At 33.8% G+C, this 25,377-nt stretch overlaps 3 protein-coding genes across 5 annotated transcripts in view; 1 reads left to right on the top strand and 2 right to left on the bottom strand.

The window, feature by feature from the left end:
* Positions 1–152: 152 nt before the first annotated feature.
* On the bottom strand, positions 153–7,047 carry LOC110371464 (rRNA 2'-O-methyltransferase fibrillarin). Its single transcript, XM_021327734.3, has 8 exons — positions 6,882–7,047; positions 5,088–5,258; positions 4,457–4,544; positions 4,015–4,117; positions 3,534–3,704; positions 3,019–3,140; positions 911–1,034; positions 153–607 (listed from the first exon to the last, which is right to left on the bottom strand). The coding sequence occupies exons 1-8, from the start codon at positions 6,892–6,894 to the stop codon at positions 440–442; spliced, it is 960 nt and encodes a 319-aa protein (XP_021183409.1). The 5' UTR covers positions 6,895–7,047; the 3' UTR covers positions 153–439.
* A 271-nt stretch (positions 7,048–7,318) lies between these two features.
* LOC110371439 (uncharacterized) lies at positions 7,319–8,974 on the top strand. The gene is made up of 3 exons (XM_021327703.3): positions 7,319–7,661; positions 8,236–8,392; positions 8,684–8,974. Exons 1-3 carry the CDS (start codon positions 7,458–7,460, stop codon positions 8,932–8,934), a joined length of 612 nt encoding a protein of 203 aa, XP_021183378.3. The 5' UTR covers positions 7,319–7,457; the 3' UTR covers positions 8,935–8,974.
* LOC110371438 (uncharacterized) overlaps positions 8,966–25,377 on the bottom strand; it is a 42,577-nt gene continuing 26,165 nt past the window's right edge. Inside the window, exons 1-6 of one of the 3 annotated variants that reach the window (XM_021327702.3) lie at positions 24,175–24,713; positions 14,066–14,222; positions 13,254–13,797; positions 13,003–13,065; positions 12,314–12,460; positions 8,966–10,794 (exon numbers count right to left, since the gene is read on the bottom strand). In XM_021327702.3, the coding sequence (XP_021183377.3) occupies positions 10,681–10,794; positions 12,314–12,460; positions 13,003–13,065; positions 13,254–13,797; positions 14,066–14,222; positions 24,175–24,190 (1,041 nt within the window). In that variant the 5' untranslated portion in view covers positions 24,191–24,713 and the 3' untranslated portion in view covers positions 8,966–10,680. Of the gene's footprint in view, positions 10,795–12,313; positions 12,461–13,002; positions 13,066–13,253; positions 13,798–14,065; positions 14,223–22,111; positions 22,116–24,174; positions 24,714–25,377 lie in introns of those variants that run through there. The other 2 variants (XM_064042472.1, XM_021327701.3) reach the window with 2 other exon arrangements.

Genomic DNA, 25,377 nt, shown 5'->3' with positions numbered 1-25,377 from the left:
CTAGAAAAAATGTAGAAAATTGTGTTTAACTGATGTACTTTTCCGAATTTAATTTGTGTAATGTAGAAACAAAATATATACCTACTCAGCAACTTTCGCATTGATCATTGCTAGACGAGAAAATATTTTTAGGAAGTGAATAAAACCAAAAGTATAGTCATTCGCACCATCATATATTTCATCCAACACTTAACTATAACATACACGACTCGTATGTAACTTACAAACTAATACTTTGATAACTCAGAGCTTATCATACAAAAATATTTCTTTAAATTGTGTGCAGGAATGAGGTATATTGGCTTCTAGCAGCATTTACTTGTTTTAATGACAATTCTATACAAATACCGAAATTATTGTTGATTTAAACGTTATAATATGAAGCCTTGTTAAAAATCAGACACTTAAACTTAGGTCAACTTATAAAAGAGTTTATTTTCTATGCTTTTTTCGAGGGAGCCCTAAATATGCCGACTACGACGGCGTGGTCTCTCTCGTAGGGCTCCAAAGTCAACTGTTCTTGGGGTTTTAGTTTGTCAGCTTGTAGTTTCTTCACTTCAGCTGCGAATACGGCCTCGGGCTGCGCTGTCGAATCTATGCAGGAAGCCTACGAAAAGAAATAGACAATGTTTAGTTAGATGGAGGAAAAAGTATATGGTTGTAGTACATGTATTGTGGTTATAATCAGTGAGAGAGTTCAATTATATCAACATGAAAGATTTAGAATGTTTGTTTCATCATTAGAAGCTAAATATGTTCATAAGTTACATTCATAGATTGAAGTGTAAGACATACAATGCTAGCAGAGTAACACAATTCTATTTATTTCCTGATTTACAGAATTTACTCAGAAATACTAAACATAAACTGAATTTTAGTAAGATCAACCATTTGTAAACTTGAAACTCACCTTAATAGAAATAACAAAGTGTCCTCCGTTCTTCAAGAAGTGTTGTGCGTTCAAACTGACTATCCTAGCCTGATCAGGCTGGGCCACGTCGGCAAATATACAGTCAACCATACCGACCAACATTCTGAAATATAAAGAGATAGTTAATAATATTGCTTGATGATTGAGTGAGGTGTACTGTAGTGTTAGGTTAACTCAGAGAGAGAGTTCAAATCATTTCAACATGAAACATTTAGATATAAGAAATGGGTATGATTTAAGCTGTCACCAATTTAATTCATTTTGTGTTTCTTAAATAATACGGTTTGCCCTCAAAATAGTAGATTTGTCACCAAAATGTATCACCAAACAATATAAAATCAATTCCACAATAAATTACCGAAAATCATGGAGATATGGGGTCAAGTACCAAATAAATGGTTTTGTATGTATTATAATAGGTTTGTCCTAATAGTATTTAAGCAAACTAATTTAAAGAGATCACCAATAAATTATATCATTAGAAAATTTCATGAAGGTCTAAAAATGTAGGGTGGTCGTCATCATCCTTTCAACCAAAAGAGTCTACTACTTAACTGGCCATGTGCCTCCCCCAAGGGTCTTAATTTCCATAGGAATAGTAAATAAAACATTTAATTAAAGTCAAAATAATCAATATTTATTGTTAAAAACAACAATCACTGAATAATCAGCGCTGGTTTTGAAGGATTTTGAAGGGCGCCCCCTTTTCTTTTCTGGCCGATAAGTAAATTTTTTGCCTCTGGTGGGGGTTGGCCAGCTTTAAGCGTATGGCTAATCCGATAATATGCTTGCACATATAATTTTTCACATCGCGCATCGTATGATCGTACCTACAACCAACCTACAACCCATTAGTTGAGGCCCGAAAGCGCGCCAATTTGTCTCCCTTCCCTTCCTCTTCCCTTTGAACATATTTTCATTAAAATCATAAACTGATGTATTAAATTGGTAACGAATACATTATTTTAATAACTGAACGAAATAAAATGTAACTACTGTATTGGTGACAAAATAACGAATAAAAAGGAGTCGCAGTCAGGGATCGATTAATCGATTTATTTGGTGACAGATCTACCATTTTGAGCACCAAGCTATTATTTAAGTAATAAAACTATTATTATAAGAACGAAGTTTATATTCATGTAATGCACTACAATTTTATTGGTAATCCATCTCATATTTTACACATTATATTAACAATAATTTGGTAATTCATACCTGGGAACACTCTTTGTTTTCTGAGAACGAAAATATTTCGTGGCGATAGATCTATTTATTAGGTGATACAACTTGATGACAAATATAAATTTTGGTGACAAAAAATATAGTTCCCATAAGAAATCATCATAGTAAATTGGTAATAAAGTCTTAATAAATATGTAGTTAAAACTTTTATTTCACTCAAAATGGAAAAGTTTTTGAATATAATATTGATTTCTTTTGACATAAATAAATGCATCAAAACATTTTTATAAGTATGTTCGATAAATAAATAATCTTCTAGTCTACACTAATATTATAAAGAGGAAAACTTTGTGGTGGCCAAGTGGGTAAAGGACCAACCTCAAGTATGAGGGCGCGGGGTCGATCCCAGGTCAGGCAAGTACCAATGCAACTTTTCTAAGTTTGTATGTACTTTCTAAGTATATCTTAGACACCATTGACTGTGTTTCGGATGGCACGTTAAACTGTAGGTCCCGGCTGTCAGTGAACATCCTTGGCAGTCGTTACGGGTCAGAAGCCAGAAAGTCTGACACCAGTCTAACCAAGGGGTATCGGGTTGCCCGGGTTACTGGGTTGAGGAGGTCAGATAGGCAGTCGCTTCTTGTAAAGCACTGGTACTCAGCTGAATCCGGTTAGACTGGAAGCCGACCCCAACGTGATTGGGAAAAGGCTCGGAGGATGATGAGGAAAACTTTGTTTGTTTGGTTGTAATGGATAAACTCAAAAACGACTGGACTGATTTTAAATATTCTTTCACCATTAGCTATATTATCTGCGAGTAACATAGGCTATATTCTATCCCAGTGCGGGCAGTAGCTCCCACGGGACGCGGGTGAAACCGCGGGAAAATAAATGATAATTACCTGTATTTAAGTGGATGTCTAGCATCTTCAATAATGGGGATAATATTGGTTCTCTTCTTGGCTACATTTATAAGGTCCCGGCCTGATCTGTGCGAGAACTCCACAGCATATACTAGACCTTCCTGTTGGACAGACAAACAATACTATGTTATTATATGTATATATTTTGTAAAAGTGTGATTTTATGTGTTTTTTATCAGAAGTGGGTATGTGGACATAGTCTTCATGAATAGGTCTAGATTAGAGGGACCACGATCATCATTTAAGATTTTTTTACAAGTTTACAGGCAGTCAGATAACTAGTGCATTCAATCAATTGTTGATAATCTGCTTGTAAACTTGTGAATTAGAACAGTATGACACACTTTTCAGAATGCTAATATAGTGTTGAAGAATAGTTTACATACATTTTTTTTAAAACTTACATAAGTACAAAAGTTCTTAATCAAACTGAAATAAGTCATACCATTCACAAAAATTCATTTACCAAAAAAAATTATCTCAGCAATGCTTACCGGTCCGACAACATCTGAAACATGACTGACGGTGGTTCCACTGGCAGCTCCAAGATACAGCACCCTGGAGCCGGGAGGCATGTGAATAGCATCCACTCCACCCATGATAGCCGCTGCTAACTTTGATCGGAAAGGATTCCATACTCTGTATTCCACCTTTTCTCCTTCATTCTGTGGAACAGGTAAGTTTTTTAGCTAGGGTAAGAGAGAAATGGATAAGGGTAAGAAGGTATTGTGAATCAGAAGTGGGTATGTGGACATAGTCTTCACGAATAGGTCAGGTTAGAGGGACCACAATCATCATTTTAAAATGATATACCGAAAAATCGAAATCAAAAATAGTTTGTTCAATATTGGCTGCAAAACAGCACTTTTTGAACATCAGGAATTAACAAAAGACAGCCCCCAAAAGATATATAAAATTTGCTTTTTAAATATATTTAATTTTTTGCCTATATTGAATTAGATAAGTATTACAAACCTCAACGGATATTCTCTTTTCTCCATATACTTCTGATCCAGGCACTAAATTCTTTGTAACCAATGCATCTTCTTTGCCTCTCGCAATGAATACTCCGGGATGTCTACGACAGAACAAATTCTACTTAATAAAAGGGTAACACTCAGAAGATTAGTAAGGGTAAGAAGGGTAATATCAGTAAGATATGTTGGCTTCAAGCATTCGCTTTCAGAAGAACGAAAGTTATAATATTAACATCATTTAAATTGTAGTCAGAATTTTTATCTTGTTGTAATTAAAATAAATATGAAACCATTACAGAAATATTATTTTTATCATTTTGACCTAAATATGTTGGCTATCAAAGTTTATTCAACTCTTTTTGGTGATTGTTTTAACTACACAGTAATATTCTATCAACTGCCTTATACACAACTATTTTTTAGATTTTCATATTATTTACCTGTGGGGTTCAATAATAACTTGTTTGCCTCCCTTGAAGCCGCCTCCTCCTCTCCCGCGGCCACCGCCGGGACCACCACGGCCACGACCTTAGAGAAAATAGGGATTTTAGCACAAAATAATACAAGAAACATGTTTTCTGTGGATGACTTGTTGATCAGAAGTGGGTATGTGGACATAGTCTTCATGAATAGGTCTAGATTAGAGGGACCACGATCATCATTTAAGATTTAACTGTTTATACCAAAGGACTTTGATTTTGTAGCAATTTAGGATACAAAATATCTAAAACTAGGTATTTTACATAGCTATTTGATGAAACTCAGTTCATGTTTCTTTATTCTGTCACCTGAACCTTGGCATTCCAGATTGCAACAAGATCACAAACATCAACGATTTGTTAATAATATGTATGTATCCAATGTTTACATGTTTCATTTTACTTGTCCTTTGGTATATCAGCCTATGTATAGACACCAGCACATCAAGGTAAACTAAAGTTATAAACTTTAGATTCTGAAGTATAAGATTAAAAATTTTGAAAATATTCATAGACTGGAATAGCTTGCTGTGTGGTATCTGACTAAAATGTTCTTCTCGCTATCACACAGTCCTAAACTAGCATCTCTTACCTCCTCCACGGCCGCCACCTCGGCCTCCGAAGCCTCCCCTGCCGCCGCCGCCTCCGCCCCCTCGGCCTCCGAAACCGCCGCGACCACCTCGGCCTCCTCTGTCTCCGCCGCCTCGGCCTCTGCCGCCGCCGAACCCACCGCGGCCACCGCCGCCACGACCGCCATTAAATTCTGTAGAAATCAAATCATTTATTTCCAAAACACTATAACATGAGCAAATTACTTAAATTCACATAACTTATCTAAGGTAAATTGCCTGAAATAGGTAGTCCTGTGTTTCATGTTATTTGAATAACTCATGATATTGACAATGTCATGATTGGAGTTGAATCTCAACCTCGATTAATTAGGTGGAATAAGGCTAGCATATCTTGTTACTGGCATCAGCCAGCGATTCAGCCAAATCCGATGGAAACTTTTTGCACACGGGGTTAAAAAGTAAGTAGCCTGTAGCCTTCCTAGATATGTTGGCAATATAACATTGATATTGTATATAACACTGAATTGGGTCAATAGTGTATAGAGATTAACATATTTATTCAATCAAAACTATTCAACTTTATAATTTTTATCTTAGCTTTCCTGAAGTAAATGATTTGGCAGCACACCTAACCAACTAGCTTTAGAATCACCAAAACATGGATGGTGTTATAAACAATGTATAAATTAACATACAGGTTTTGTTTATTCCAAGGTGGAGTTTTGAAATTGTCTTATAAACCCTATAAATACTGTTTCAAGGTAACTTAGTACAAAAGAAACTATTGCAGTGTAATTCCAGTATTTCATAAGTTTGTCTGACTAAATAGTCTTCAGACTCAATACAACTCCTATCGGTAACGCTGGGAGTCAGACTTTCTGGCTTCTAACCAACAAATATTTACAACGACAAAAAAATACAGTCAATGCCAACAGCCTCACCACATGGGTACTGTATTTTGATATTGCTAAAGCTAGTAAGCTGCAGATATACAATTAGTAAAGCCTGCAATCATTCTGTGGTTGCTCTGAACCATTATCTATGCATGTGATTTTAAAACTCAACATAGGTGCATTGGAGTCAGGGCCATATTGACATTAAAATTTCACAAGAGTTTATTATTGAAATGATTGCAATCACATGCTGGCTCCATAATAGCCAGCCAGTATAACAAGGGTAATGTAGGTTATGTATGGTAAGATAAGAAGTATTATATAGCTTTTGTAATCATAGAAAAGCTTATCAATACCATTAAGCCACGTGGTGTGTGGTATAGAACGATTTTATTTATTTTTATGACCATTGACCACCACAAGTGTATTTTATCAACTTGCAACTGTAGGGAAATTTGTAAACTATTAGTTCTTGTGATACATAGATGTTATTTAGAAGAGAATTATAACCAGATAAAGAGTAAATTTAACAATATAGGAAGTAAAATTATAAGGCACGCGTGGTCCCGGCGTGGGTGAAAAATAAACATTGTGGTGGCTTGTGTAATTAATTTGTATGGTTTATTTGCATCGTATGTTATTTTAAAAGGTTACAAAGGCCTGCAAAGGCTGTGGTTAGGGCTTTATCGTGGATATGTAGCGAGGTTATAGACAAACTAACCTCAAAAGTAACACGTGAATTTGGAAGATTTAAAGTGAAAATCACGATTTTATGGTAAGAACATGTAATTCGAAATTAGTTAATTAGAGGAATATGTAATAACAACAGCATTTTCACACATAGTTTCGAAATTACCACACGCGGCAATCGCGCATGTGCAAAACGCTGATTGACCACTAATAAGTAAAGAAAAATCTTACCTGGCTTGCCCATTTCAATATCACTAGTTGCTTGAACAATATCCTACAGTTTAAACAATTAACGTTCGCTATCTAAACACAAAAATAAACTGTAATTTCTTCATAAACCGCGCGGAGCCATCACGCCGCGCAGCCGTCCCCGGAAATGACGCCATCTTAAATGAACAATGTTGCTACTTCATTTGAAAAGATTGAAAAAGGGGACGTTTCGGGTTGCTATAGTAGAAAATGCATTATATTCTGCCGAAAAAAAGTTGAAAAAAGTTATTTCAATAATCATGATTTTTAAAATTTTGGTTAGCTTATTTATATAACGTAATAAAACACATGCTACAGTTATATTATCACCAAAACCCACAATATTGTTGAATATTTTCATTTGTCTACATGTTACTCATAATAAAGTAAATGGCTAACATAATCTGAAATCACTTGAATGAAGTGTTTTGTTGTTCTCTTGTTGATAAGATACAACAAATCATCACTGTCTATATATATCACATTATATCTACCTACATAGCATAGTATTGGTGATTTTTTTCATTTCACATTAAATTGTGAAGTTAAACATAAATAATGGACTCAAGTAAGTTTCATCAAATAAATCTCGAGGACTTTAAATGGATAAACAAGCCAAATGAATGGTCAATCAATAATTTAAATGTTCTTAATGTAACCACGGATGAGAAAACAGATTATTGGGAAGGCACTTGGTATAATTTTCATCATAATACCGGTCATGTGTATGGATTGGAAATAAAAGGCGACTTTACATTTTCGGTAAGATTTAAGGTTATTTTTATTATTATTTAGAATATAATTCTGGGGCCCGGGCCCAATAGACCGCAAAAACCAGAGATTAGTAAATAAAATTGATTTGATTTGAGTAAGACACAAGAATCGAGAGTACATCTCAAAATAACTACAAACTTTTTACTAATTTTAAAATGGGCCTTCTGTAATGGTAGGTACCTCTGGTGATATATTAAAACTGCTATGATCCTGTCCGTTTTTGGTCAAAATAAGCTTGAAACGCCATTAGATTTTTATTTTTAATATATATTTTTCTCTGTATATGGCTTTCCGTGTGGTTTTTCAAACAAATCAGCCAGTATTCTTATTAGCCGTAGGTATTGGTTTTCTGGCCATGGAAACAACATTACCCAGGCACAGCAAAGTTTTTCATTTTCTTTATGTTATCTACTCGAGTAAATAAAAACTGTCCCTATAAATTAAAAGTACTATAAAAAAGTACATCAAAATCCGGCTTCCCGAGGAAAAAAAATATTTTGACGTTTGACGTCAAAATTGCTGTCAAAATTCAAAATAGCCAATTTTGGCGGTAATTTCACAGGTATGCGTAGAAGCTGAGTTTACGAATTTATACGACCAAGCTGGGCTTATGATTTTCTTGGACGATAAACACTGGTTGAAAGCAGGCATCGAGTACAATGACGGCCAGCCAATGATAAGCAGTGTCCTTACTAATGAAGTCTCTGATTGGGCCACAGGTTTGTGAAAACAGCGGTTATTTCCGTTATTTCAAACTCACCTTACAGCCTTGTCCTGTCTATGTTTTGCAGTGAAGATACCTATAATGAAAACTAAACTGTACCTATATACCAAATGAGACTTAAGCGTGCGTAAGCGGGTATAAAAAGGGACTTTATAACTGTAGCCTGTAAAGTATATATCGTCGGGGCTACGTAGGGGGATGTCAGTGAAAATGTTCATTATGACCGTCATATCATTACCTAAGCAATACCTATGTTCGAAAATAATATAAGACATCTATATTTCAGGTGTCTTCACCGGTAATCCTCGTAAGTTCTACATTCGCATGACAAGAAAAGGCGATGTGGTGTGCGTGAAATATTCCACAGACAATATAACATGGACACTCCTTCGTTTGTGTCCCATGGCGTTTTCTTTGAATAAAAACCCGTGTGTCGTCGGGCCCATGTGCTGTACGCCTTTGAGAAAAGGATTGAAAGTCAAATTCAGTGAATTTTCGATTACTGTCCCTGGTGACGACATTTTACATTCGAATTAAGTTTTCAATGTACAAAAATAAAACATGCATGTTTATAAAATATCTTTTATTTTTATTCGTCGGTATACAATCCGTGATAATTTCTCGTAAACCTACAATATTCCTAAGTTAAGGAATGTACATACATAAACGACACATTTATTCAACATCGTATTGTGTTCGACACATAATATTTGGCCTGTACACAATGGCCAACTCTTAGGCCAACACCGGCCATTATGTACAGGAATTAACATATTTATTACAACTTGTATCTTGGTACCTGAGGCTCTATGTACCTCACTAACTAAAGAGGAATTTCCCCGTGTACTAACACTTAACATAATACTAACAACTAGAAAATGCTCTTTAACTAAAATAAATTTCTTATTCACGCCATACTGTTAAATCAAAAAGTAAATTTAAAGCCGTGGTTTGGAAAAGTGAGCAAATATCACTATCGATGTTTTATGCCTCGATTTGAGGCGTAGAACACAAGTCTGCCTCAAATTGAGGCCCAACATACAAAAAAGTCTTGACCACAGCAATATCTGGGTTATAACCATTCTACATCGCGTAAATGTGCGCAAATTAAATACAATAATGCTCTACACTTCTTTTTCCTTTGTGAGATAAGCAGATATCTAACATTTGTGTGTGCTGACAAAAAACGTATTACAATTGGCATACGTACATGCGCAACTATTAAGTATACATATTTTATCGGCTAATCTCACAAAGGTTCGTAATTTCGAAGACAAGATAATAATTAACAATAAAATTAAACTTAAAAATAGTAATTACATGGCAAAACTAAACTATATCACATTTATTCACCACAATCAACGTACAAAATATTGAGATGCTGATTTCATTCCCAATTATGTTTACTCATAGACCATAATACATTTTGCGAATAGACAGGTACGCTTTTTTTCACAATTTGCAGAAATAAATTGAAAAATAGAACTGAAGTCAAAATTGAGAATGAAATCTACATCTCTAACAAAATTTTCAGCAATGCTCAACACATTATATTTGTTTAATTTTCCATAGTAAAAGCAGACATAAATTAGCACATATACAAAATGTAGGTATGCATCAGAATAACTTCAAAGTAACTAACTTCTTGAATGTATATAAGCAAAATATTGTCGCTTTTTCACAAATCTGATTCTGAATTAACACTACAATCTCACATTTTTTATTGTATTATTTTTTAATTTGATATTTATATGAAAATAAATACTTTCAGTAGGTATACTTACTTATACATAAATTGGGCAACCTCAGTTCGTAAAAGATTTATTTTAAATTTTTAGCCGCGAGAACCATCAAAAAACTTTCCTTTTTGAAAATCTATTGACATTCGACCAATTTTTCTAGGTCTTATATAAATCAACATTCCTATAAATATAATCACAACATTTATATATATGTATGTATATAGCTCAAATTCTACTTCAAAACACACTTGAATAACATTAGGTTATTTCCCTTCCATAGACCTATCTACTTTATACAATGATGTAGTTCCTCTTAAATGGATTTTTCACATTTGCGAGTCATTTCACCAATAACGTCTGCATAACACATATTTTTACTCTCAGTAATAAAAACCACAGACTTACGAACGAACAGAGTGTCAAACACTTTTAGCCCATTGGGTGACAATTATTCTTCAGACCATAATTGTCGTGTTCCTATTGGTCGAGGCGACAATCGCCATATTTCGACGAATTAAAAAGTGTAACCTAAGTGAATAGTTTAACTCGGCTGTGGTTCGGTGTCTATGGGTTCTGTTTTGATAGAAACCTGCATGTTTTGTGGAGTCGATGTCGGCAGAGCGGGGGCGATTTTGGACCTCTCTAGGTTGTATATCTGGAAGAACAAAAAATTATAATATTAACGATTGTTAAAAAAGAAATTACCTACATGCAGGTTTGGAGCAAAATATAAGTATGACATTAGGTCCATCTGTGAATCTACGACGATCGTGCAAATGCAATCGAGAAAGGTATGTAAGCACTATTATTCTAAATATAATTATAAAAGGCTTATTATTTTCCGGGTGACTAATAACTTAAAAGTCGACAAATGTTTGCAACAAATAAAATAACTTGGCAGCGATTAAATATTTTGGCGACTATTATAATATGTAAGGTTCCAAATTAAGGGTGTTATAAAAACTAAAAACTAGCAGCTGCGTTTGGGTAGCAAATAAACTATACCAGTCAATTGAAATATTAGGTGAGGAGCTATTTATAATGACTTGGCGACTAATAATGTTAGTTGGGTGGCAAAGATAATATATTACCAACTATTTCGTGCCGACTAAAAACCCAGTTTCAGGCTTCGCTTTGTGGATAGCTCTAAATATTAAAAGGAGTACAATAAAAAGGAATAAGATTTAATTATTAATATTTTGCTATCATAATTTCATGAAGACGGCGGCAGGTGCGGTGGTATTATCTCACTTGGCGCACTATGAAGATGGTAGAATTTAATTTGGATTCATTTTATTTAGCATATTGCCATTTATAACCTTCAATTAAAAAAACGACGAAAAAATAAAAAAGTGACGAAAACGAATCGCTGCAAAACCGACTCCACGTAGTCTTGTCTGCCCTTCCCCTAGAGTGCAATTCAAAACCGCGTAGGCGCGGAGAGGCGAGGCGGCCTGCGAGCTGAGGCGCAGGTAGTTTGAGCGGGAAAACCATCTGCGACGATAAGCTCGCATGGGACCGCCGGAGCCCCGCAGCGCCGGAGCCGTGACAGAAGTCATGCTTGCTACATGTCGCATGCTTACTTATATTTTTTCTTCATGCCATTTTAGAGTTTATTTAAAGCTATTAAAAAGTCGCACAATATATTTATAATATGAGCTAGTTTATAGTTATTCTTCACCCAAACAATTTTAAATAGAACCTGATTTGTATTATTTATGAATGCCCATTTTCAATTTTATTGTCATCATTAAGTTTTCGCCTAGATATTAATTCAGTTGCCAAAAGAAAAACTTGATGCTAGTTTAAATTAAAACGGACCTCATAATTGATATATATTAATATGCCACCTTTTACTTATTATGATACTCCTTATTAGCTGCCAACCCATTATAAATGGTACCCACTCTATTATTTTTTTAAACCTATATTCGTTTTACTTAGTCGCCGCGTTAAATACATGCCATTATAAAACAATATAGCTCGACAGTTTTTCTTATTTTTACAGTGAAAGCGTAAACACAGAGACTCGGCTTTTTTATATGTAATGTTTAGGATAAACACAGCATAACACATAGGGTTGAGTAGCTTTGCGGGGTCAGTCTCAAGTAATTTTCCTCCTTTCTAAAAGTGCATATTTTCTTTGCTTTCTTTCATTAAGTAGCTAAACCTACCTTCATAAACAGCGGCGTGGACAATTGAGCAACACTGGTGGCGTGACTGTAGGAGTCCTCGTCACACGGAGACTCGCACACCTTCAGTTTGGGCAGGCGTTTCCTCGCCACCTGCTCCTCGTCAGAGTCTGAGGGGGGAGGCCGCACCTGGAATTGATGGACAAGTGTTTAATTAATATCTATACCAATATTATAAAGAGGAAAACTTTGCTTGTTTGTTTGTTTGGTTGTAATGGATAAACTCAAAAACTACTGGACCGATTCTAAATATTATTTCACCATTAGAAAGCTATATTATCTGCGAGTAACATATGCTATATTTTATTCCGGTGCGGGCAGTAGCTCCCACGGGACGCGGGTGAAACCGCGGGAAAACGGCTAGTAAATGACAAAGAGGAAACATTTTTCAGGTTTCGATACTACTGAACCAATTCGAAAAATGTTTTTCACTGTTGAGAAAATAGGTTGAGATGCTAGAGCCGAGTAACAACGACTATGTTTTGTTGGGGTATTATAGGGAATAGTTCCCCATGCCAAGAGCTAGTTCCTTATTCCAATAAACTGATTCTATGCAAAAGTGTGAGCTCGAAGCAAAGTAATTATGGTTTAAAGTAATTCCCGAGTGGAACTTGTGTCTCGAGTTGTCAAAATAGGTGTGATGTTACATGAAATTTTTAATAGATTGATACCTTTCTAGGACGGCCTGGCCCTCTCTTTTTCGTTGGCACTGGCAGGGGCGACGGTGAGCGTACCTAAAAGTTAAAGAAACAGAATATATTAATTACCAGAAGCAAGATTATTAGATAGTCAGTAAATTACAAATTTATCTTCGATTTTTTTTTACATAACAAATGATACTACTGTTCTGCAGCAGTTAGATTCGCAGAATTCCACAGAATTGCTATCAATTATTCCTATAACTAGAGTTATTTCAACTTACCCTCCGTTTCCTAACCGGTCTGCTCCCATCAGCTGACCTCGTAGTCATCGCCAGTCTTGACTCCTGGCTCTTCTGCGAGCTGGTGGACACATTACTCTCTTCCTTAGCCAGAGCCGCACTACTCCTTTCCTTCACAAACGAATCCTCAGCCACTTTTAACGCTTCGAAACATTTGTGACCTTGTAACGCGTACCTGATAATCTTTAGGACCTCAATCCGACACAATAATCTCGTGTCATCATTCATTTTCTTAAATAAAGGTATTAAAGAATTCATGAATAGTTTGTCGTCATCAAAATGATCTTCTGGCAGAATGGAGTTCGCATCAATTTTGATTTCGAGGGAGTTTGGCTTGTCTATGCAGGTAGCTTGGTTGCATTTGTCCTGTGTCTCTGGTTTGTCATCGTGTTTAGTTTTGAGGTCTAATGGTTTGTCCATGGTTTCGTTTTTTATTTTCAGCATAACGTCCTCTGGGGGCGGATGCTGTGGGGAGTTTGAGATCTCTGAGAAGGACTCGTATTTGTCTTGGGAGTATCTTGGTTTTCTGTAATTACCAAAATTAATAGATTAGTCACAATTCTTAGTTATAATTGATAAAAATCCGTCTTCAGGTTCAATCAATACAGGCGTTAAAATCAAACAGCTTTTTATACGAGTTCCCAATAGTTTTGCGTTAGGGGTTTGCTTTCTCTTTTTCGAGTCAAAACTTTAGTCTCGACATGAATAAAATTACTAAGCTGAGCTGAGAGATTGATTACACATTTGTCCAAAACAACACAACACGAAATTTGAAGAAGTTAAAGAAGACTCACTTGTTCTGCAGCGCCTTGAGCAAGAAGGACATCTGCTGGTGGTACTGGTAACGCCTGCTGCCCGGGGGGCACTGCTCCGGGAGCACGCACTTGCCCTGCCTGAATGTCTTCGTGTAAGAGTCGCGGATCGAGCGCCATCGTTTCTGCACCTCTTTACCTGAAGAAGGATACTCTAATTATATCATCTGTAACGTGGTTGATAAACCTGATATTAGGTAATAGGGGAAGGCCAAATGCTCACATATGGACATTATTTTTCTTACAATGAGGTCAACAGTTGACGGAAATCCAGCCGCCATAAGTTGGAATAACAGTTCCTATCTTGGATGAGAACTCGAGACCCTGTTACCAGCATGGGATTTTGATATTTCTTATGGACGTTCCCATTATTCTGTCTTTGTTAATTTGCTTACTAGAGAACTTATTTTCATATAAGTAAGTAATGTCAAATTATTATCTGCAATAACGAAAACAATTCATAGATAAAATATTAGGAACGGCCGAAATTGTTTGTAAAAATAAAATTGTCCTTATCATCAGCTTATTTAAGTCCACTACTCCAGTCAGGACTCCCCTAACGCTTGCGATATCTCCCGACCAAAACCTAGGGCTGATATCATCGACAAACAACGTTTTGTTACAAACCAATGTTTTTCCTTATATTGTCATAATAAAAACCTTTGTGAATGCACTTTGCATGACAATAATATGGCTTTTCTTGTACACGTGAAACGAAAACATCATTTGTCTTTGTGGCAACCGCTATATAGTTTTTAACATGTCTTATTTAATTAGTATCAAATTCCAAGTGTCATGTTTCTGCGGTATTTCTGTGTAATGCATCTACTACGTGCCTGATGCTTGTTTACATGTTTTTGTAAATTAGTAAAATTATTATTCTTTATTTGAAGCCTTCAGGTAGGCATCTAAAATAAAGAAGATTTCGATTTATTTTCTGATAAGTACGTACATAGTTTCCTACGCGTGTTTTGGAAAGCGACCACGTTTTTATAAAACGTAACCTATCGGAAAATCTTCCAGACCAGTACCAAATTTTCCAAAAAAACCCCAACCTTTTAATAGGTACCTAATCAAAACCGTACACAACAAAAGCAAAATACCCAAGATAGCGAACAATAACGATAATTCGATAAGGCGAAACGTTTAAAAGTCAGAAAGTAAGCGAGGTCACCGTTTGTCCGGACGAGTCAAGTTGAAGGCCAGATAAACATATTACGCGAAGCTGTTTCATATGCTGCCAATGATTGTCTTCGCTACGTAGACCGCACGTCATACGCACGGTATCGTCAATTGACGATCGATAAAAACTATCCTACTACGAAGCTACATTTTCTTGTATGTTACAAGCATTCGTAAAATGACGAGGCCGTCATTGAACCTTCGTTTTTCTTTGAGTAGGCGTGGCGTGGGCTAGGGGCTACCTATAGGGACAATTTTAGGTACGACCGTAAAATGTAGTTGTTTGATAAAATACTAAAAAAATATGACATTAAAAGCTTGGGATATATTACTGTGTCATTTTAAAACGTGGGTGTTGAAAAATATGTTTTTTTGGCGTTGCAAATAGATATGGCAAATTAAGGAAAAGTTCATACATTTAATAACCTAACTCTACGTTGTTAATCATAATCACCATTTGCGTTTATTTATTACTTTGAAATTGAGTTATTCCATCTTTTCTTTTTAAATATTATCTACGACCTTGGTTGGTATTTATACACATATAATAGGCATGGCGAATGAAAAAAAGTAATTAGTCAGTCTTTCAGAAAACTCAAAAATAATGGAAACGTAGGTATTTTCTCTCACAAACAAAGAAGATACAACGATTGAATTTTGTGTTTCGTCGTTTTTAAGTTCAAACAAATACATAGATGTGACGTCACGAACCCGCACTCAAACTTTGTTGCGTGATATCTTAGTAAATATTCAACATTTTGTTAAAATGAAAAATACGTGTCTAATATTTTTTGCCTATCTAAAATGCGGATTAATTAGAATAACTATTTTTAACTCTATTTCAAGCCTATTTCTTGGTACCGGAAAATCGTGAGAAAATTGTATTTATTTTGCCAATGGAAAATAATAGCTACTTGAATTAAAAAATATATATATACAAGGTAGGTAGTATTATTTATATTCCAATTGTTTCCGAGTAATAATTTTAGACATTAATAAACATATGAGTACCTATTTTTTAAAGAAAAACAGCATTAACATAAAATTAAAATAAATTTTGCGGTTGCCAGCTGCATAAAATTTTCATTAAAAAAAAAACATAATTTAAGACAAAAACAACAAAAAAAAACCGCAGCCATTTTATTCGACAGAATTCCAAATTCAAATTCTACGTATCTATCTATACGGTTGTCAGCACTGCGCGCAGTGTATGCAACCTCACGCAAGAAAAGCAGGTGCGTTCTGTTGGCAAAGCTATCGTTGCCTATCGGTTGATACGTATACTTTATCTAATAACGGAGTAATGTGATAAATAAAATCGGTATTATACTCGATTATAATAAAAATAGTTTGTTTTACGACCTTTTGTATGAAGGAATAGGCGTAAAGTTTTGCCTTGGCTTGTTCTAGTAATGGCACGAGATTTCACATTTTAGGTAGCGTTGTGTTGGTACTACGCTTTTCTTACAAATTAGGCCACTCAATTGTTTCGTTTTGCAAGTAAATCTGCGTATCATGGTAATTAACTTTTGAACGAAATACTTGTGTTTTATATTAATTGTTATTTTTACTAACTTGACTATTTTCTTTAAATTTTACAACGAAATCGATATGTTTTCGAGTTATTTTCTAGAACGAATTACAATATTTGTAAGCATATCAGCGACATATTGTTTATTTTAGATTACAGAACGATAAAAAGCCATGTGCCATGCAACCCCCAAAAATGGGATTGTTTTATCTATTATAGTAATCTGTGCTAATACTTTAAATAACTCAAAAGCCAAAACGTACTATTTACTTAGTACTTACATACCTAGCAGTGGTGGCGGCAATATTTAGAATATATTTTTCTATACATATAAAATGCGTTTTCCTACCGGAATAAAATATAACCTATGTTACTCGGGAAAAGTGTAGCTTTCTAACAGTGAAAGACTTTTACAAATCGGTTCGAACGAACTAAAAATATTTTTATTCTTCTCGCACGCATCTTTTCAAGTCTTTTGCTTCCCATTACAACTCTTCAGAACAACCATATCATACGAAGCAGCATTTATCCTCAAAATATTTAAACGAGCTATTAACTCATTAAAAATAATTTAGTACCCATTAAATATTACTAAGAACTAGTTGTAAATTTTAGAGTCCCTGACACGACACTTGTGAATCATTGCACTAGTGTAGTTATTCGCAGTAGGTACCAACCCAATCAATTTATATTAACTAATTTATCTTTACGATTTATATACTGTCCTACTTGCTTTGAGTGACATATACGCATGATTACGTATTTATTTTTGAATCTTTCATACTGATAGAAGTAAATATAATTAAGATTTCCTTTAGGCTAGTCTGAAGTTATAAGATGAGCTGGGCTATCAGTAAATGTTGTTGTTAAAAATTCTATTGCGATTCCAAAATGGCTAACTTCTGTTACGTTAAATTATTTCGAACGCGTGAAACTTTTAGCGGAAAATTAAGAAAAAGAAAATATAATATCATTTAACAATCAAATTAGATTTTTTTAATTATTTAAGTAAATGATTTTGGTGTGGCCTAGAATTTATCATATCAATGATCTCATTTTAAGTACCTACCTTCCTAATAAATAAAAACCATACGCCTTGGGTCAACACACTCGTATTGTGATTCATCAAGAGTCCGTAGCATTGGCATATGGAATCCTGTGCCATAACATAATCCTTACTTTAATATATAAATGCGTCATTTAGTTATTTTATAACATCATTTTAATTTATTTTTAGTTATAAAGAAAATAAGAATAATATATCCTAGTTACGAAAATAACTTTACGTATAAATTCTCATAAATACATTTCAAGCATAAATTATAATTATTATTATAGTACCACTTAAAATATCGCGCACGTAATGAGAATTAAGTCAAAACGGGTACATTTACTGAGAGAACGGTAAAACCAGTCGAAACTGCAGTACTCAATAAAATGTCGAACAAACATGTCGGTTTGCATAAAAAAACAATCCTGTCCCTTTAATTGAAGGAGAATTAATTTACAGTTACAAATTGCATTTTATTCTTATAGTATTTGTCAAATAATTTTGTCTCACTCAAGAGACTCAACGTCAGTCCCTCTCATACACGGTAAGCAGGAATTTCTCAATTCCGAAGGTAGATTTTTTTTTGTCAAATACATTTTTGATTACTGCAAACTAATTTGATGATAACTGTAAATATCTAGATTTTTAAAACAGTACCTATTTATTATTCTTGGACAAGAAAATATTACCAGTTTTATCCGCATTATAATATTGGTAGTTAAATTAAGCTAAGGCACATAGGTATTTCAGTTAAAATTAACAAATCAACTGGCCAGAATTCGCATGACGGTATGCATGGGCCCTTCAAGCCTGAAATAAATAATTATAGGTACCATATTCTATCGGCCTTGGCCAACGTTTCATATTTTTAGGGACTGCCCTAAAAAACGACGCAATATCATATGCCTAACCGAGCTTATAATGCGTTTAATATGTATATGTTGAATGATGCGAGTATATCACACCAAAGTATTATTTAACATTAAAAATCTCTCAATAAAATGCAGTTTATTAAATGATTATAAGCTAAATATAAAACGTAAGCACAAAGTTACACTGGAATAACAATAAGACATAAAAACCAAAGAAAATAAAAATAAAATAACACAGACAACGGAAATCATAGAGCATAAACCGACCTTCGTAGAGGACGCATACATATTTAAATATTTTAAAAATAAAATCGGACTTTTTCTATCTAACCAAGATGGCATAACTGTCATTTCGAAAGACAATAACGAATCGGTGATAAGTTAATTGAAATAACGAATTGTTTTAACGAGAACAGAAATAGATTTCTACAGCATTGAAACTAGTGATGTAACTATTACTACGTAGGTATTGTTTCGTCTGGTATAATCGTTCCAAAATGTCTTGGTGCATTGTCAAACTGGAATTGAAATGACACGCACGATCGATGACTGACACAAATATAGGTATACCTGTGTCCTGTTTACTGAATTCTCCTTGTAAATAAATAAAGTCTTAATTTAAGAATAATATTTTTCTTGGTATAAATATTGTACCTATGTAATTTAATTCGGTATTTCCAAAGGTCCATTGCCCTTCAAGAAACAATTAACCACATACATACTAACCTCTTTTCATTTTATGAAAAGGTTTATAAAATAAGGTGCTTATTACAAATACATACTACTCAAAACGTTTATATAGCATTTAGATTTGAGAAAGCAAACATAGCAAGCTTCGTTTAATGCCATTGATTTGACTTTCATTTCAGCAAGACGGCACAACGCTTTCATTGAGGAAAATACTGAATACTCAACATTATTTTATTATTTAATCTAGGTATACTAAGCTAATGTATGAATAGGAAAGTTTTTTTTGTTCGTTTGTACCGTAAAGGCTCCGATACTACTGACCTGATTTGAAAAATTCTTTCACTGTTGGCTATATATTATTCTGGTATGGTATGGAAATAGTGGGAAAACTGCTAGTGATAAATAAATTGGTTGTTGTATCGGGATAACACAGTCATCATAGTCATGACAAGCCGAGTCTTAACAATTTGTTTTTTTTCCTCAACGTCTGATAATAAGGAAATCTGTACCTATAAAATTTCTTGGGTATGTCCCAGAGCCAAATATTCTAAATTATGACTTCGCAGTCGTTTTTTCTTCTTTGTGTATTAAAAATTATATATTACTAAGTACCTAACTTTTAACTAGTTGTATGCTCATAAAATATATCACGCATATGTATATTTAAATGATAAACCATGAAGAAAATAAACGCAATAAAAACGATGTTTTAACATCAAAGAGAAAGATATATATAATTTCTTCGTACAAATGCACTCGGTAACATTTTACACGAGCCCTTTACCGAGTGGTTGAAGGACGTCTAGAAATCTTTTTCCATTTCATATGGAGAATGAGGAAAATTCCAGAAAATTGCATTAACTTTACTGTATAGAATTTTTCCAGCTAGACTTATGTATATTCTCTGAATTTTAATACACGTGTACGTACTTCTTTTAATGTCACATAACTGAAATGTTTGGTAATTTAAATAAACTGTCAAAATTCTTTGTGACATTCTAAATATAAAATTTTAAAATGGCGTCCTCGGTCACGTCATGCTAACTAATCGCGGCCAAAATGAGTCAAGTATACAAACAGTTCTATAGTAACTATCGCTACAAAAATTCTTGTCGTTATCATAATATACATTAATATACCTACTACATATTATATGTATTTTACAAATATACCTTTGTTTTATAACGATTTGTTACGGTTTTAGTACGACTATACTGAAACAGTTGGCAGTTGAGAAAACAAAACGCTAAGCTGTTTTGAGGTAAACGAAGAAAAAAATATTCAGCATAATTCTGCAAAAAGTGCTCTTCAATTTATTTTTATATAATTTATTATGATTAATGCAAAAGAAGCTATTATTTTTAAATGTGAATAGGTTTTTAATTTAAATAATAATTTCCGCTATTTCCAAGATAGAAATAAAAAATAAAAACAATTATATATTTTGGTAGGTAGCTCTAGAATGCATAGATAATAAAGCCACGAACAAACGGGTTAAACAAGATGCAAGATGACTTTCGTTGTAACAATGTGAAGCTATTAATTCAGACTCGGCCAATTCATCAAAACTAACGAAAAAACTATTGATTGATTTTTTACGTTGCAAAATCCCAAGCCATCCAATTATATTCAAACTGCAAACGACGATTGAAATATGATTTTCTCGGAATAAACGCCTACGTGGTTACTTGAATTCAATAAGAGAGCAGTAGCTATACATACAATTACACATATAGAATAGATACCTACCATTCATTGAAACTTTACTACTTCTTAAACTTCTTCAAGAATTAAATGTCTTTGGGACTTAAACTGACATTAAAATTGACTTCTCTATCGAAAACTAATTTCTTGATCCACTTCTTTAATGATATTCAAACTTGCTTTAAATGCCAACGAGGAGGCAGTGTTCAAACTTTATGGACTCATACTTTCCTAATCCGTAGTTAGAATCTAAAATTAGTAGTTGTTTAGCAACTTTTATCCTTTGCTATGTATACTATAATGTATATTATCCTTCTAACTTGAAACAATTCACCAAGGGACGCATGCGAAGGTCTGCTGAGATTGAACACGTTTCGATATAAATGCGTCGGAGGTTATTAAAAATCAATACCTCAGCAAAAAGTTGTTAACCAGAAACCTTTCAGTGAACACAATGCTCTTCATTCCAGGAAGGGAATTTTCTATGAATTCCATATGCTATAACTTTCAGTTATTTATTATTATATTCAGTAGCAAGAAATATAGGTTGCGTTAACAAATATTTCTGTTCCATAAAACATTTTATAAAAACACATTGGATTGGTGGATTCAATAACGGATATCTTCAATAACTTATCAAAGATATAAAGATCCAAAAGTGTACAAAAGAAAAATATTGTTCTAAGTATGAGCTTGTCTATCCAACATGTAAGTATGCACCTCAAACCGGAACCCAGCAATGCTTAGTGGTTACTCAAAGGCTTGATGATAGAACCTTTGTTCGAAACTAAAAGCTCTTTTACAAAGACGAGTATTGTTACTAAATACTTTATTGCAAATTCTTTAGTGATTCTATGTTTCTCATAATCTTTAGCTTTGAAAAGAACCTGATATTCTTAAACGCTTTAAGGTTTTCCAATAATGCATCGTGGGAAAGTCGAATTTCACATCAGATGGAATTTATTGTATCGTAAGTGACTGAGGCCGAAGCTGCTTATTCATTTTCTTACCCATTTAGCCGTAGAAGAGAATTGTTAAGGCCTAATACTGATTGGACTCGTAAGGGGTTTTAAAATACTTTAATGATGTTGTTAGAATTAAAATTCCAGTATCTAATGATGTTCACCGATTTCTGATATGCTATTGCAGTTAACAGTACATCTTGATTTGCAGTCACGATTTCCATTTAACGGTCACTACTCGCAATAATGTTCACTGGATTATATTAGAATCTTAATCTTCACGTTTTAGTTTTGTAACAAATCATTTCGTTACTGTATTTTCTCCATCGCAATTATAAGAACGCATCAAGAGATCATTTAGAAAAGTTTTTATTGTATACTTTTCATAAATTACTTCATTTATTTTTTACAATCTGCTAGACTTGAACAAAGATAAAGAAATTACTCAATTAGTAGCGATAAATTGGCAATTTAATTCAAATTCAAAAGTATTTATAAATAACCTTCACAATAATAGCATTTTAAGAATCGAAAGACAAAAACCTTGAATTATAAATAATACTAATTTATATTTAAGAATAAGTAGCGTCAGAAACAGGCGAACAGTGAAATAACCGTCTTCCTTTACTGGGTTTTCCGGAGGGTGAACCTAATTTTGAGGAATACCCCTATTATTGCAACTGTAACGTACATAATATATTCATTAAATTGTAGTCTGATTAGCTTCTTAAAATAACAAGAAGCGAAACAATTAAAAACAGAAATCAGTGCTATCGTTTTCTGCAATTTATATTTTACCATCGTTTTTGAGGAATATATTATGTACTTCGGTTACAATATGGTTTTTGAAATATACTAGGAATGTCTATGAAAATTTCCATCCATTCCATCCATTTTCCAGTTCTCAGATTCTCGCTAAGTCCGTTAATATGTGAAAGTACCAATTAGGTACACACTTTTTCATATTTTTTTATTTTCAAAGCCATTGACGTCACTAGCGTGGTGATCGAAATTAAGAGCATCTTGATAGTTCTTATTATAGTAATTAATGACAATTTATGATTTCAGATAATTGCGGTTCTCATTAAATAGCTTTTTACCTCCTGTTTCACTCACATGGCATGGGAGCTACTTCCATATGCCTGGATAAAAAATATAAGTACCTACCCCATCTTTAATATAAGACATTAATTTATCCATAAGAAAAACGTCTTTCTAAAACAGATAGTCATCCTAACTTTAGAAAAAATGATATTAGTAAGCAATGATGACTTAAAAATGTTTAGAAAAATTCGCTGACGCATGCAAGACTCATTGTTTTATTATTAAAGTAAAGATAAACTAAAAGTGGTCAGCGAACTATCAATGTTATTTCAAGTAAGCTATTTAGAACATTTACGATAAGCCTTTTGAGTAGTTAGGTATAACAAATTCAGATTTACTAATCGTCACTTGGCTGATAGTCTGACATTTAGCGACTACATATACGCAGATAGATAGATAATATGTTAAAATTATATTTTAATAAAACTCAAATTCTAATGAGGTAGCAACTGTATTTTATTCAGTTTTTAATTTGGAACATCGAATCTCCATCACCTACTTATCTATTAACAAAAGACTCTCATCTATCTGAATAAGTGATAAGATTATTAACGACCAAAACAAAGTGATATAAAGACATGTTATTATGGTCTAGAAATCTTTCAGTTCTGTCTGAGTGAGGGAATGTCTGAAATTAGCACGAATGCCCTTTCCGAGGCGTTGGGAGGACGTGGGAGGGAGAGGCAGCCCGCACTTCGCATTATCAAATGCATTCAACGACATAAGTATAAATACACACGAATACAACTGACACAAATTGTGTTTGTATAATTTGGTGAAGCCAAAACATTGATGTCATTCAGTCAATATTTTATATAAGGTATTTAAAAATACTCGCAGTGCCTACGTACATTCTAGATTGAACGAGGAAAATTGTTTATATTTTTATAATATAAACTCTTTATTATAAAAATAATTATATATAGGTAATATTAACAATATAAAATTCTCACATTAGCAACGAGCATAAAGAAGTTAATTAAAAATAAACTTACTCATTTTCTTTTTCATCGCACGAAGCACAGTTACTTAAATGTTGAACAAAAATAATCGAGTAAAACCTCATTTGCCACAGAGTCACTGCAATACGACTTTATGAAACCGTCACTAAAGGCAAAAATGAAAGGAAACTCGCAATCAAACCACGGCGATCAAAAACAAGTACATTTATTTATTTTAATTAAACCAGTCTTTATTTTTCCCGTCCACACTATTTATTGTCACTGGCAAACAAGAATTTCACTAAGCAAAAATTATGAGAATAAACCTAAAAATAAACTCGACACGGCACTGGCACAATTTGAATCACTGTTTTGAAATTCGAAATAAAAAGAACGGCGAACAATTGACATTTAAATTCGCGGGAATCAAAATCAAATATGGCGTAAATATTTTAGTTTTAAATTGACGCTTGCTATTTGAATGGTAGGGTATTACGGGCGTTCGATAAAGAATCTTACATCGGAATAATAAGCGCGACGCGAGACCGCCGCAGCACTAGTCTGCCGTTAGTATGAGGCTTCGGTTCGGTCTGCGAAACGCTCGACTCATACAACCATTTCAAAGTATATAAATAACTTCACTCCGCTCTCTGTTCGTCCACATTTAAGTAAATTAAATTGATTTATTTTCTGTGTCACTTTTATTTCTAACTGCACTGGCAAACAATAAGGATTTCATTTTATGCGAACTGCTAATACCTTGGTATTTCTTTAACGTACAGTTGACTTTTAATTCTCGTTTACACATTGAAAGTAAAATAATCTACGTACCTACATAATACATTTACTAAAAGAAAAATTAAACAAGTTATATTTTTTTCCAGGAACGTTGAAATTCTACACATAAGGTTTGTGACATCACACTTGGATTCAGCTCGAATTATAATAATTATTCAAAAGAAGATATGGACTGTCCCTAAATACCTACTAGAGAGAAACGTCGCCATTTTGTTTTCCAATTAGTACCTGTTTCTGTTTTGCTTTAGGTACGATAATTAACTTATATTGCAGTAACGTTTCAATAATTGGTTTATATTTTCGTGTTTATTTTCCGTGCGTTTAAATTACATAGATTTGTACATAATTCATAAATTGGCGTGCTCATCATTTAAATATTATTTTTGGTTCGGCGTGACCTGATTATTGATCAAACCTTTTTTGGTAGGATAATGTCATTTGCTGACATATTTATTAGGA

This window comes from Helicoverpa armigera, chromosome 28 (genome assembly GCF_030705265.1).
Source record: "Helicoverpa armigera isolate CAAS_96S chromosome 28, ASM3070526v1, whole genome shotgun sequence".
In the NCBI taxonomy this organism is placed as follows: domain Eukaryota; kingdom Metazoa; phylum Arthropoda; class Insecta; order Lepidoptera; family Noctuidae; genus Helicoverpa; species Helicoverpa armigera.
This window is presented reverse-complemented; position numbering and strand designations above follow the sequence as displayed.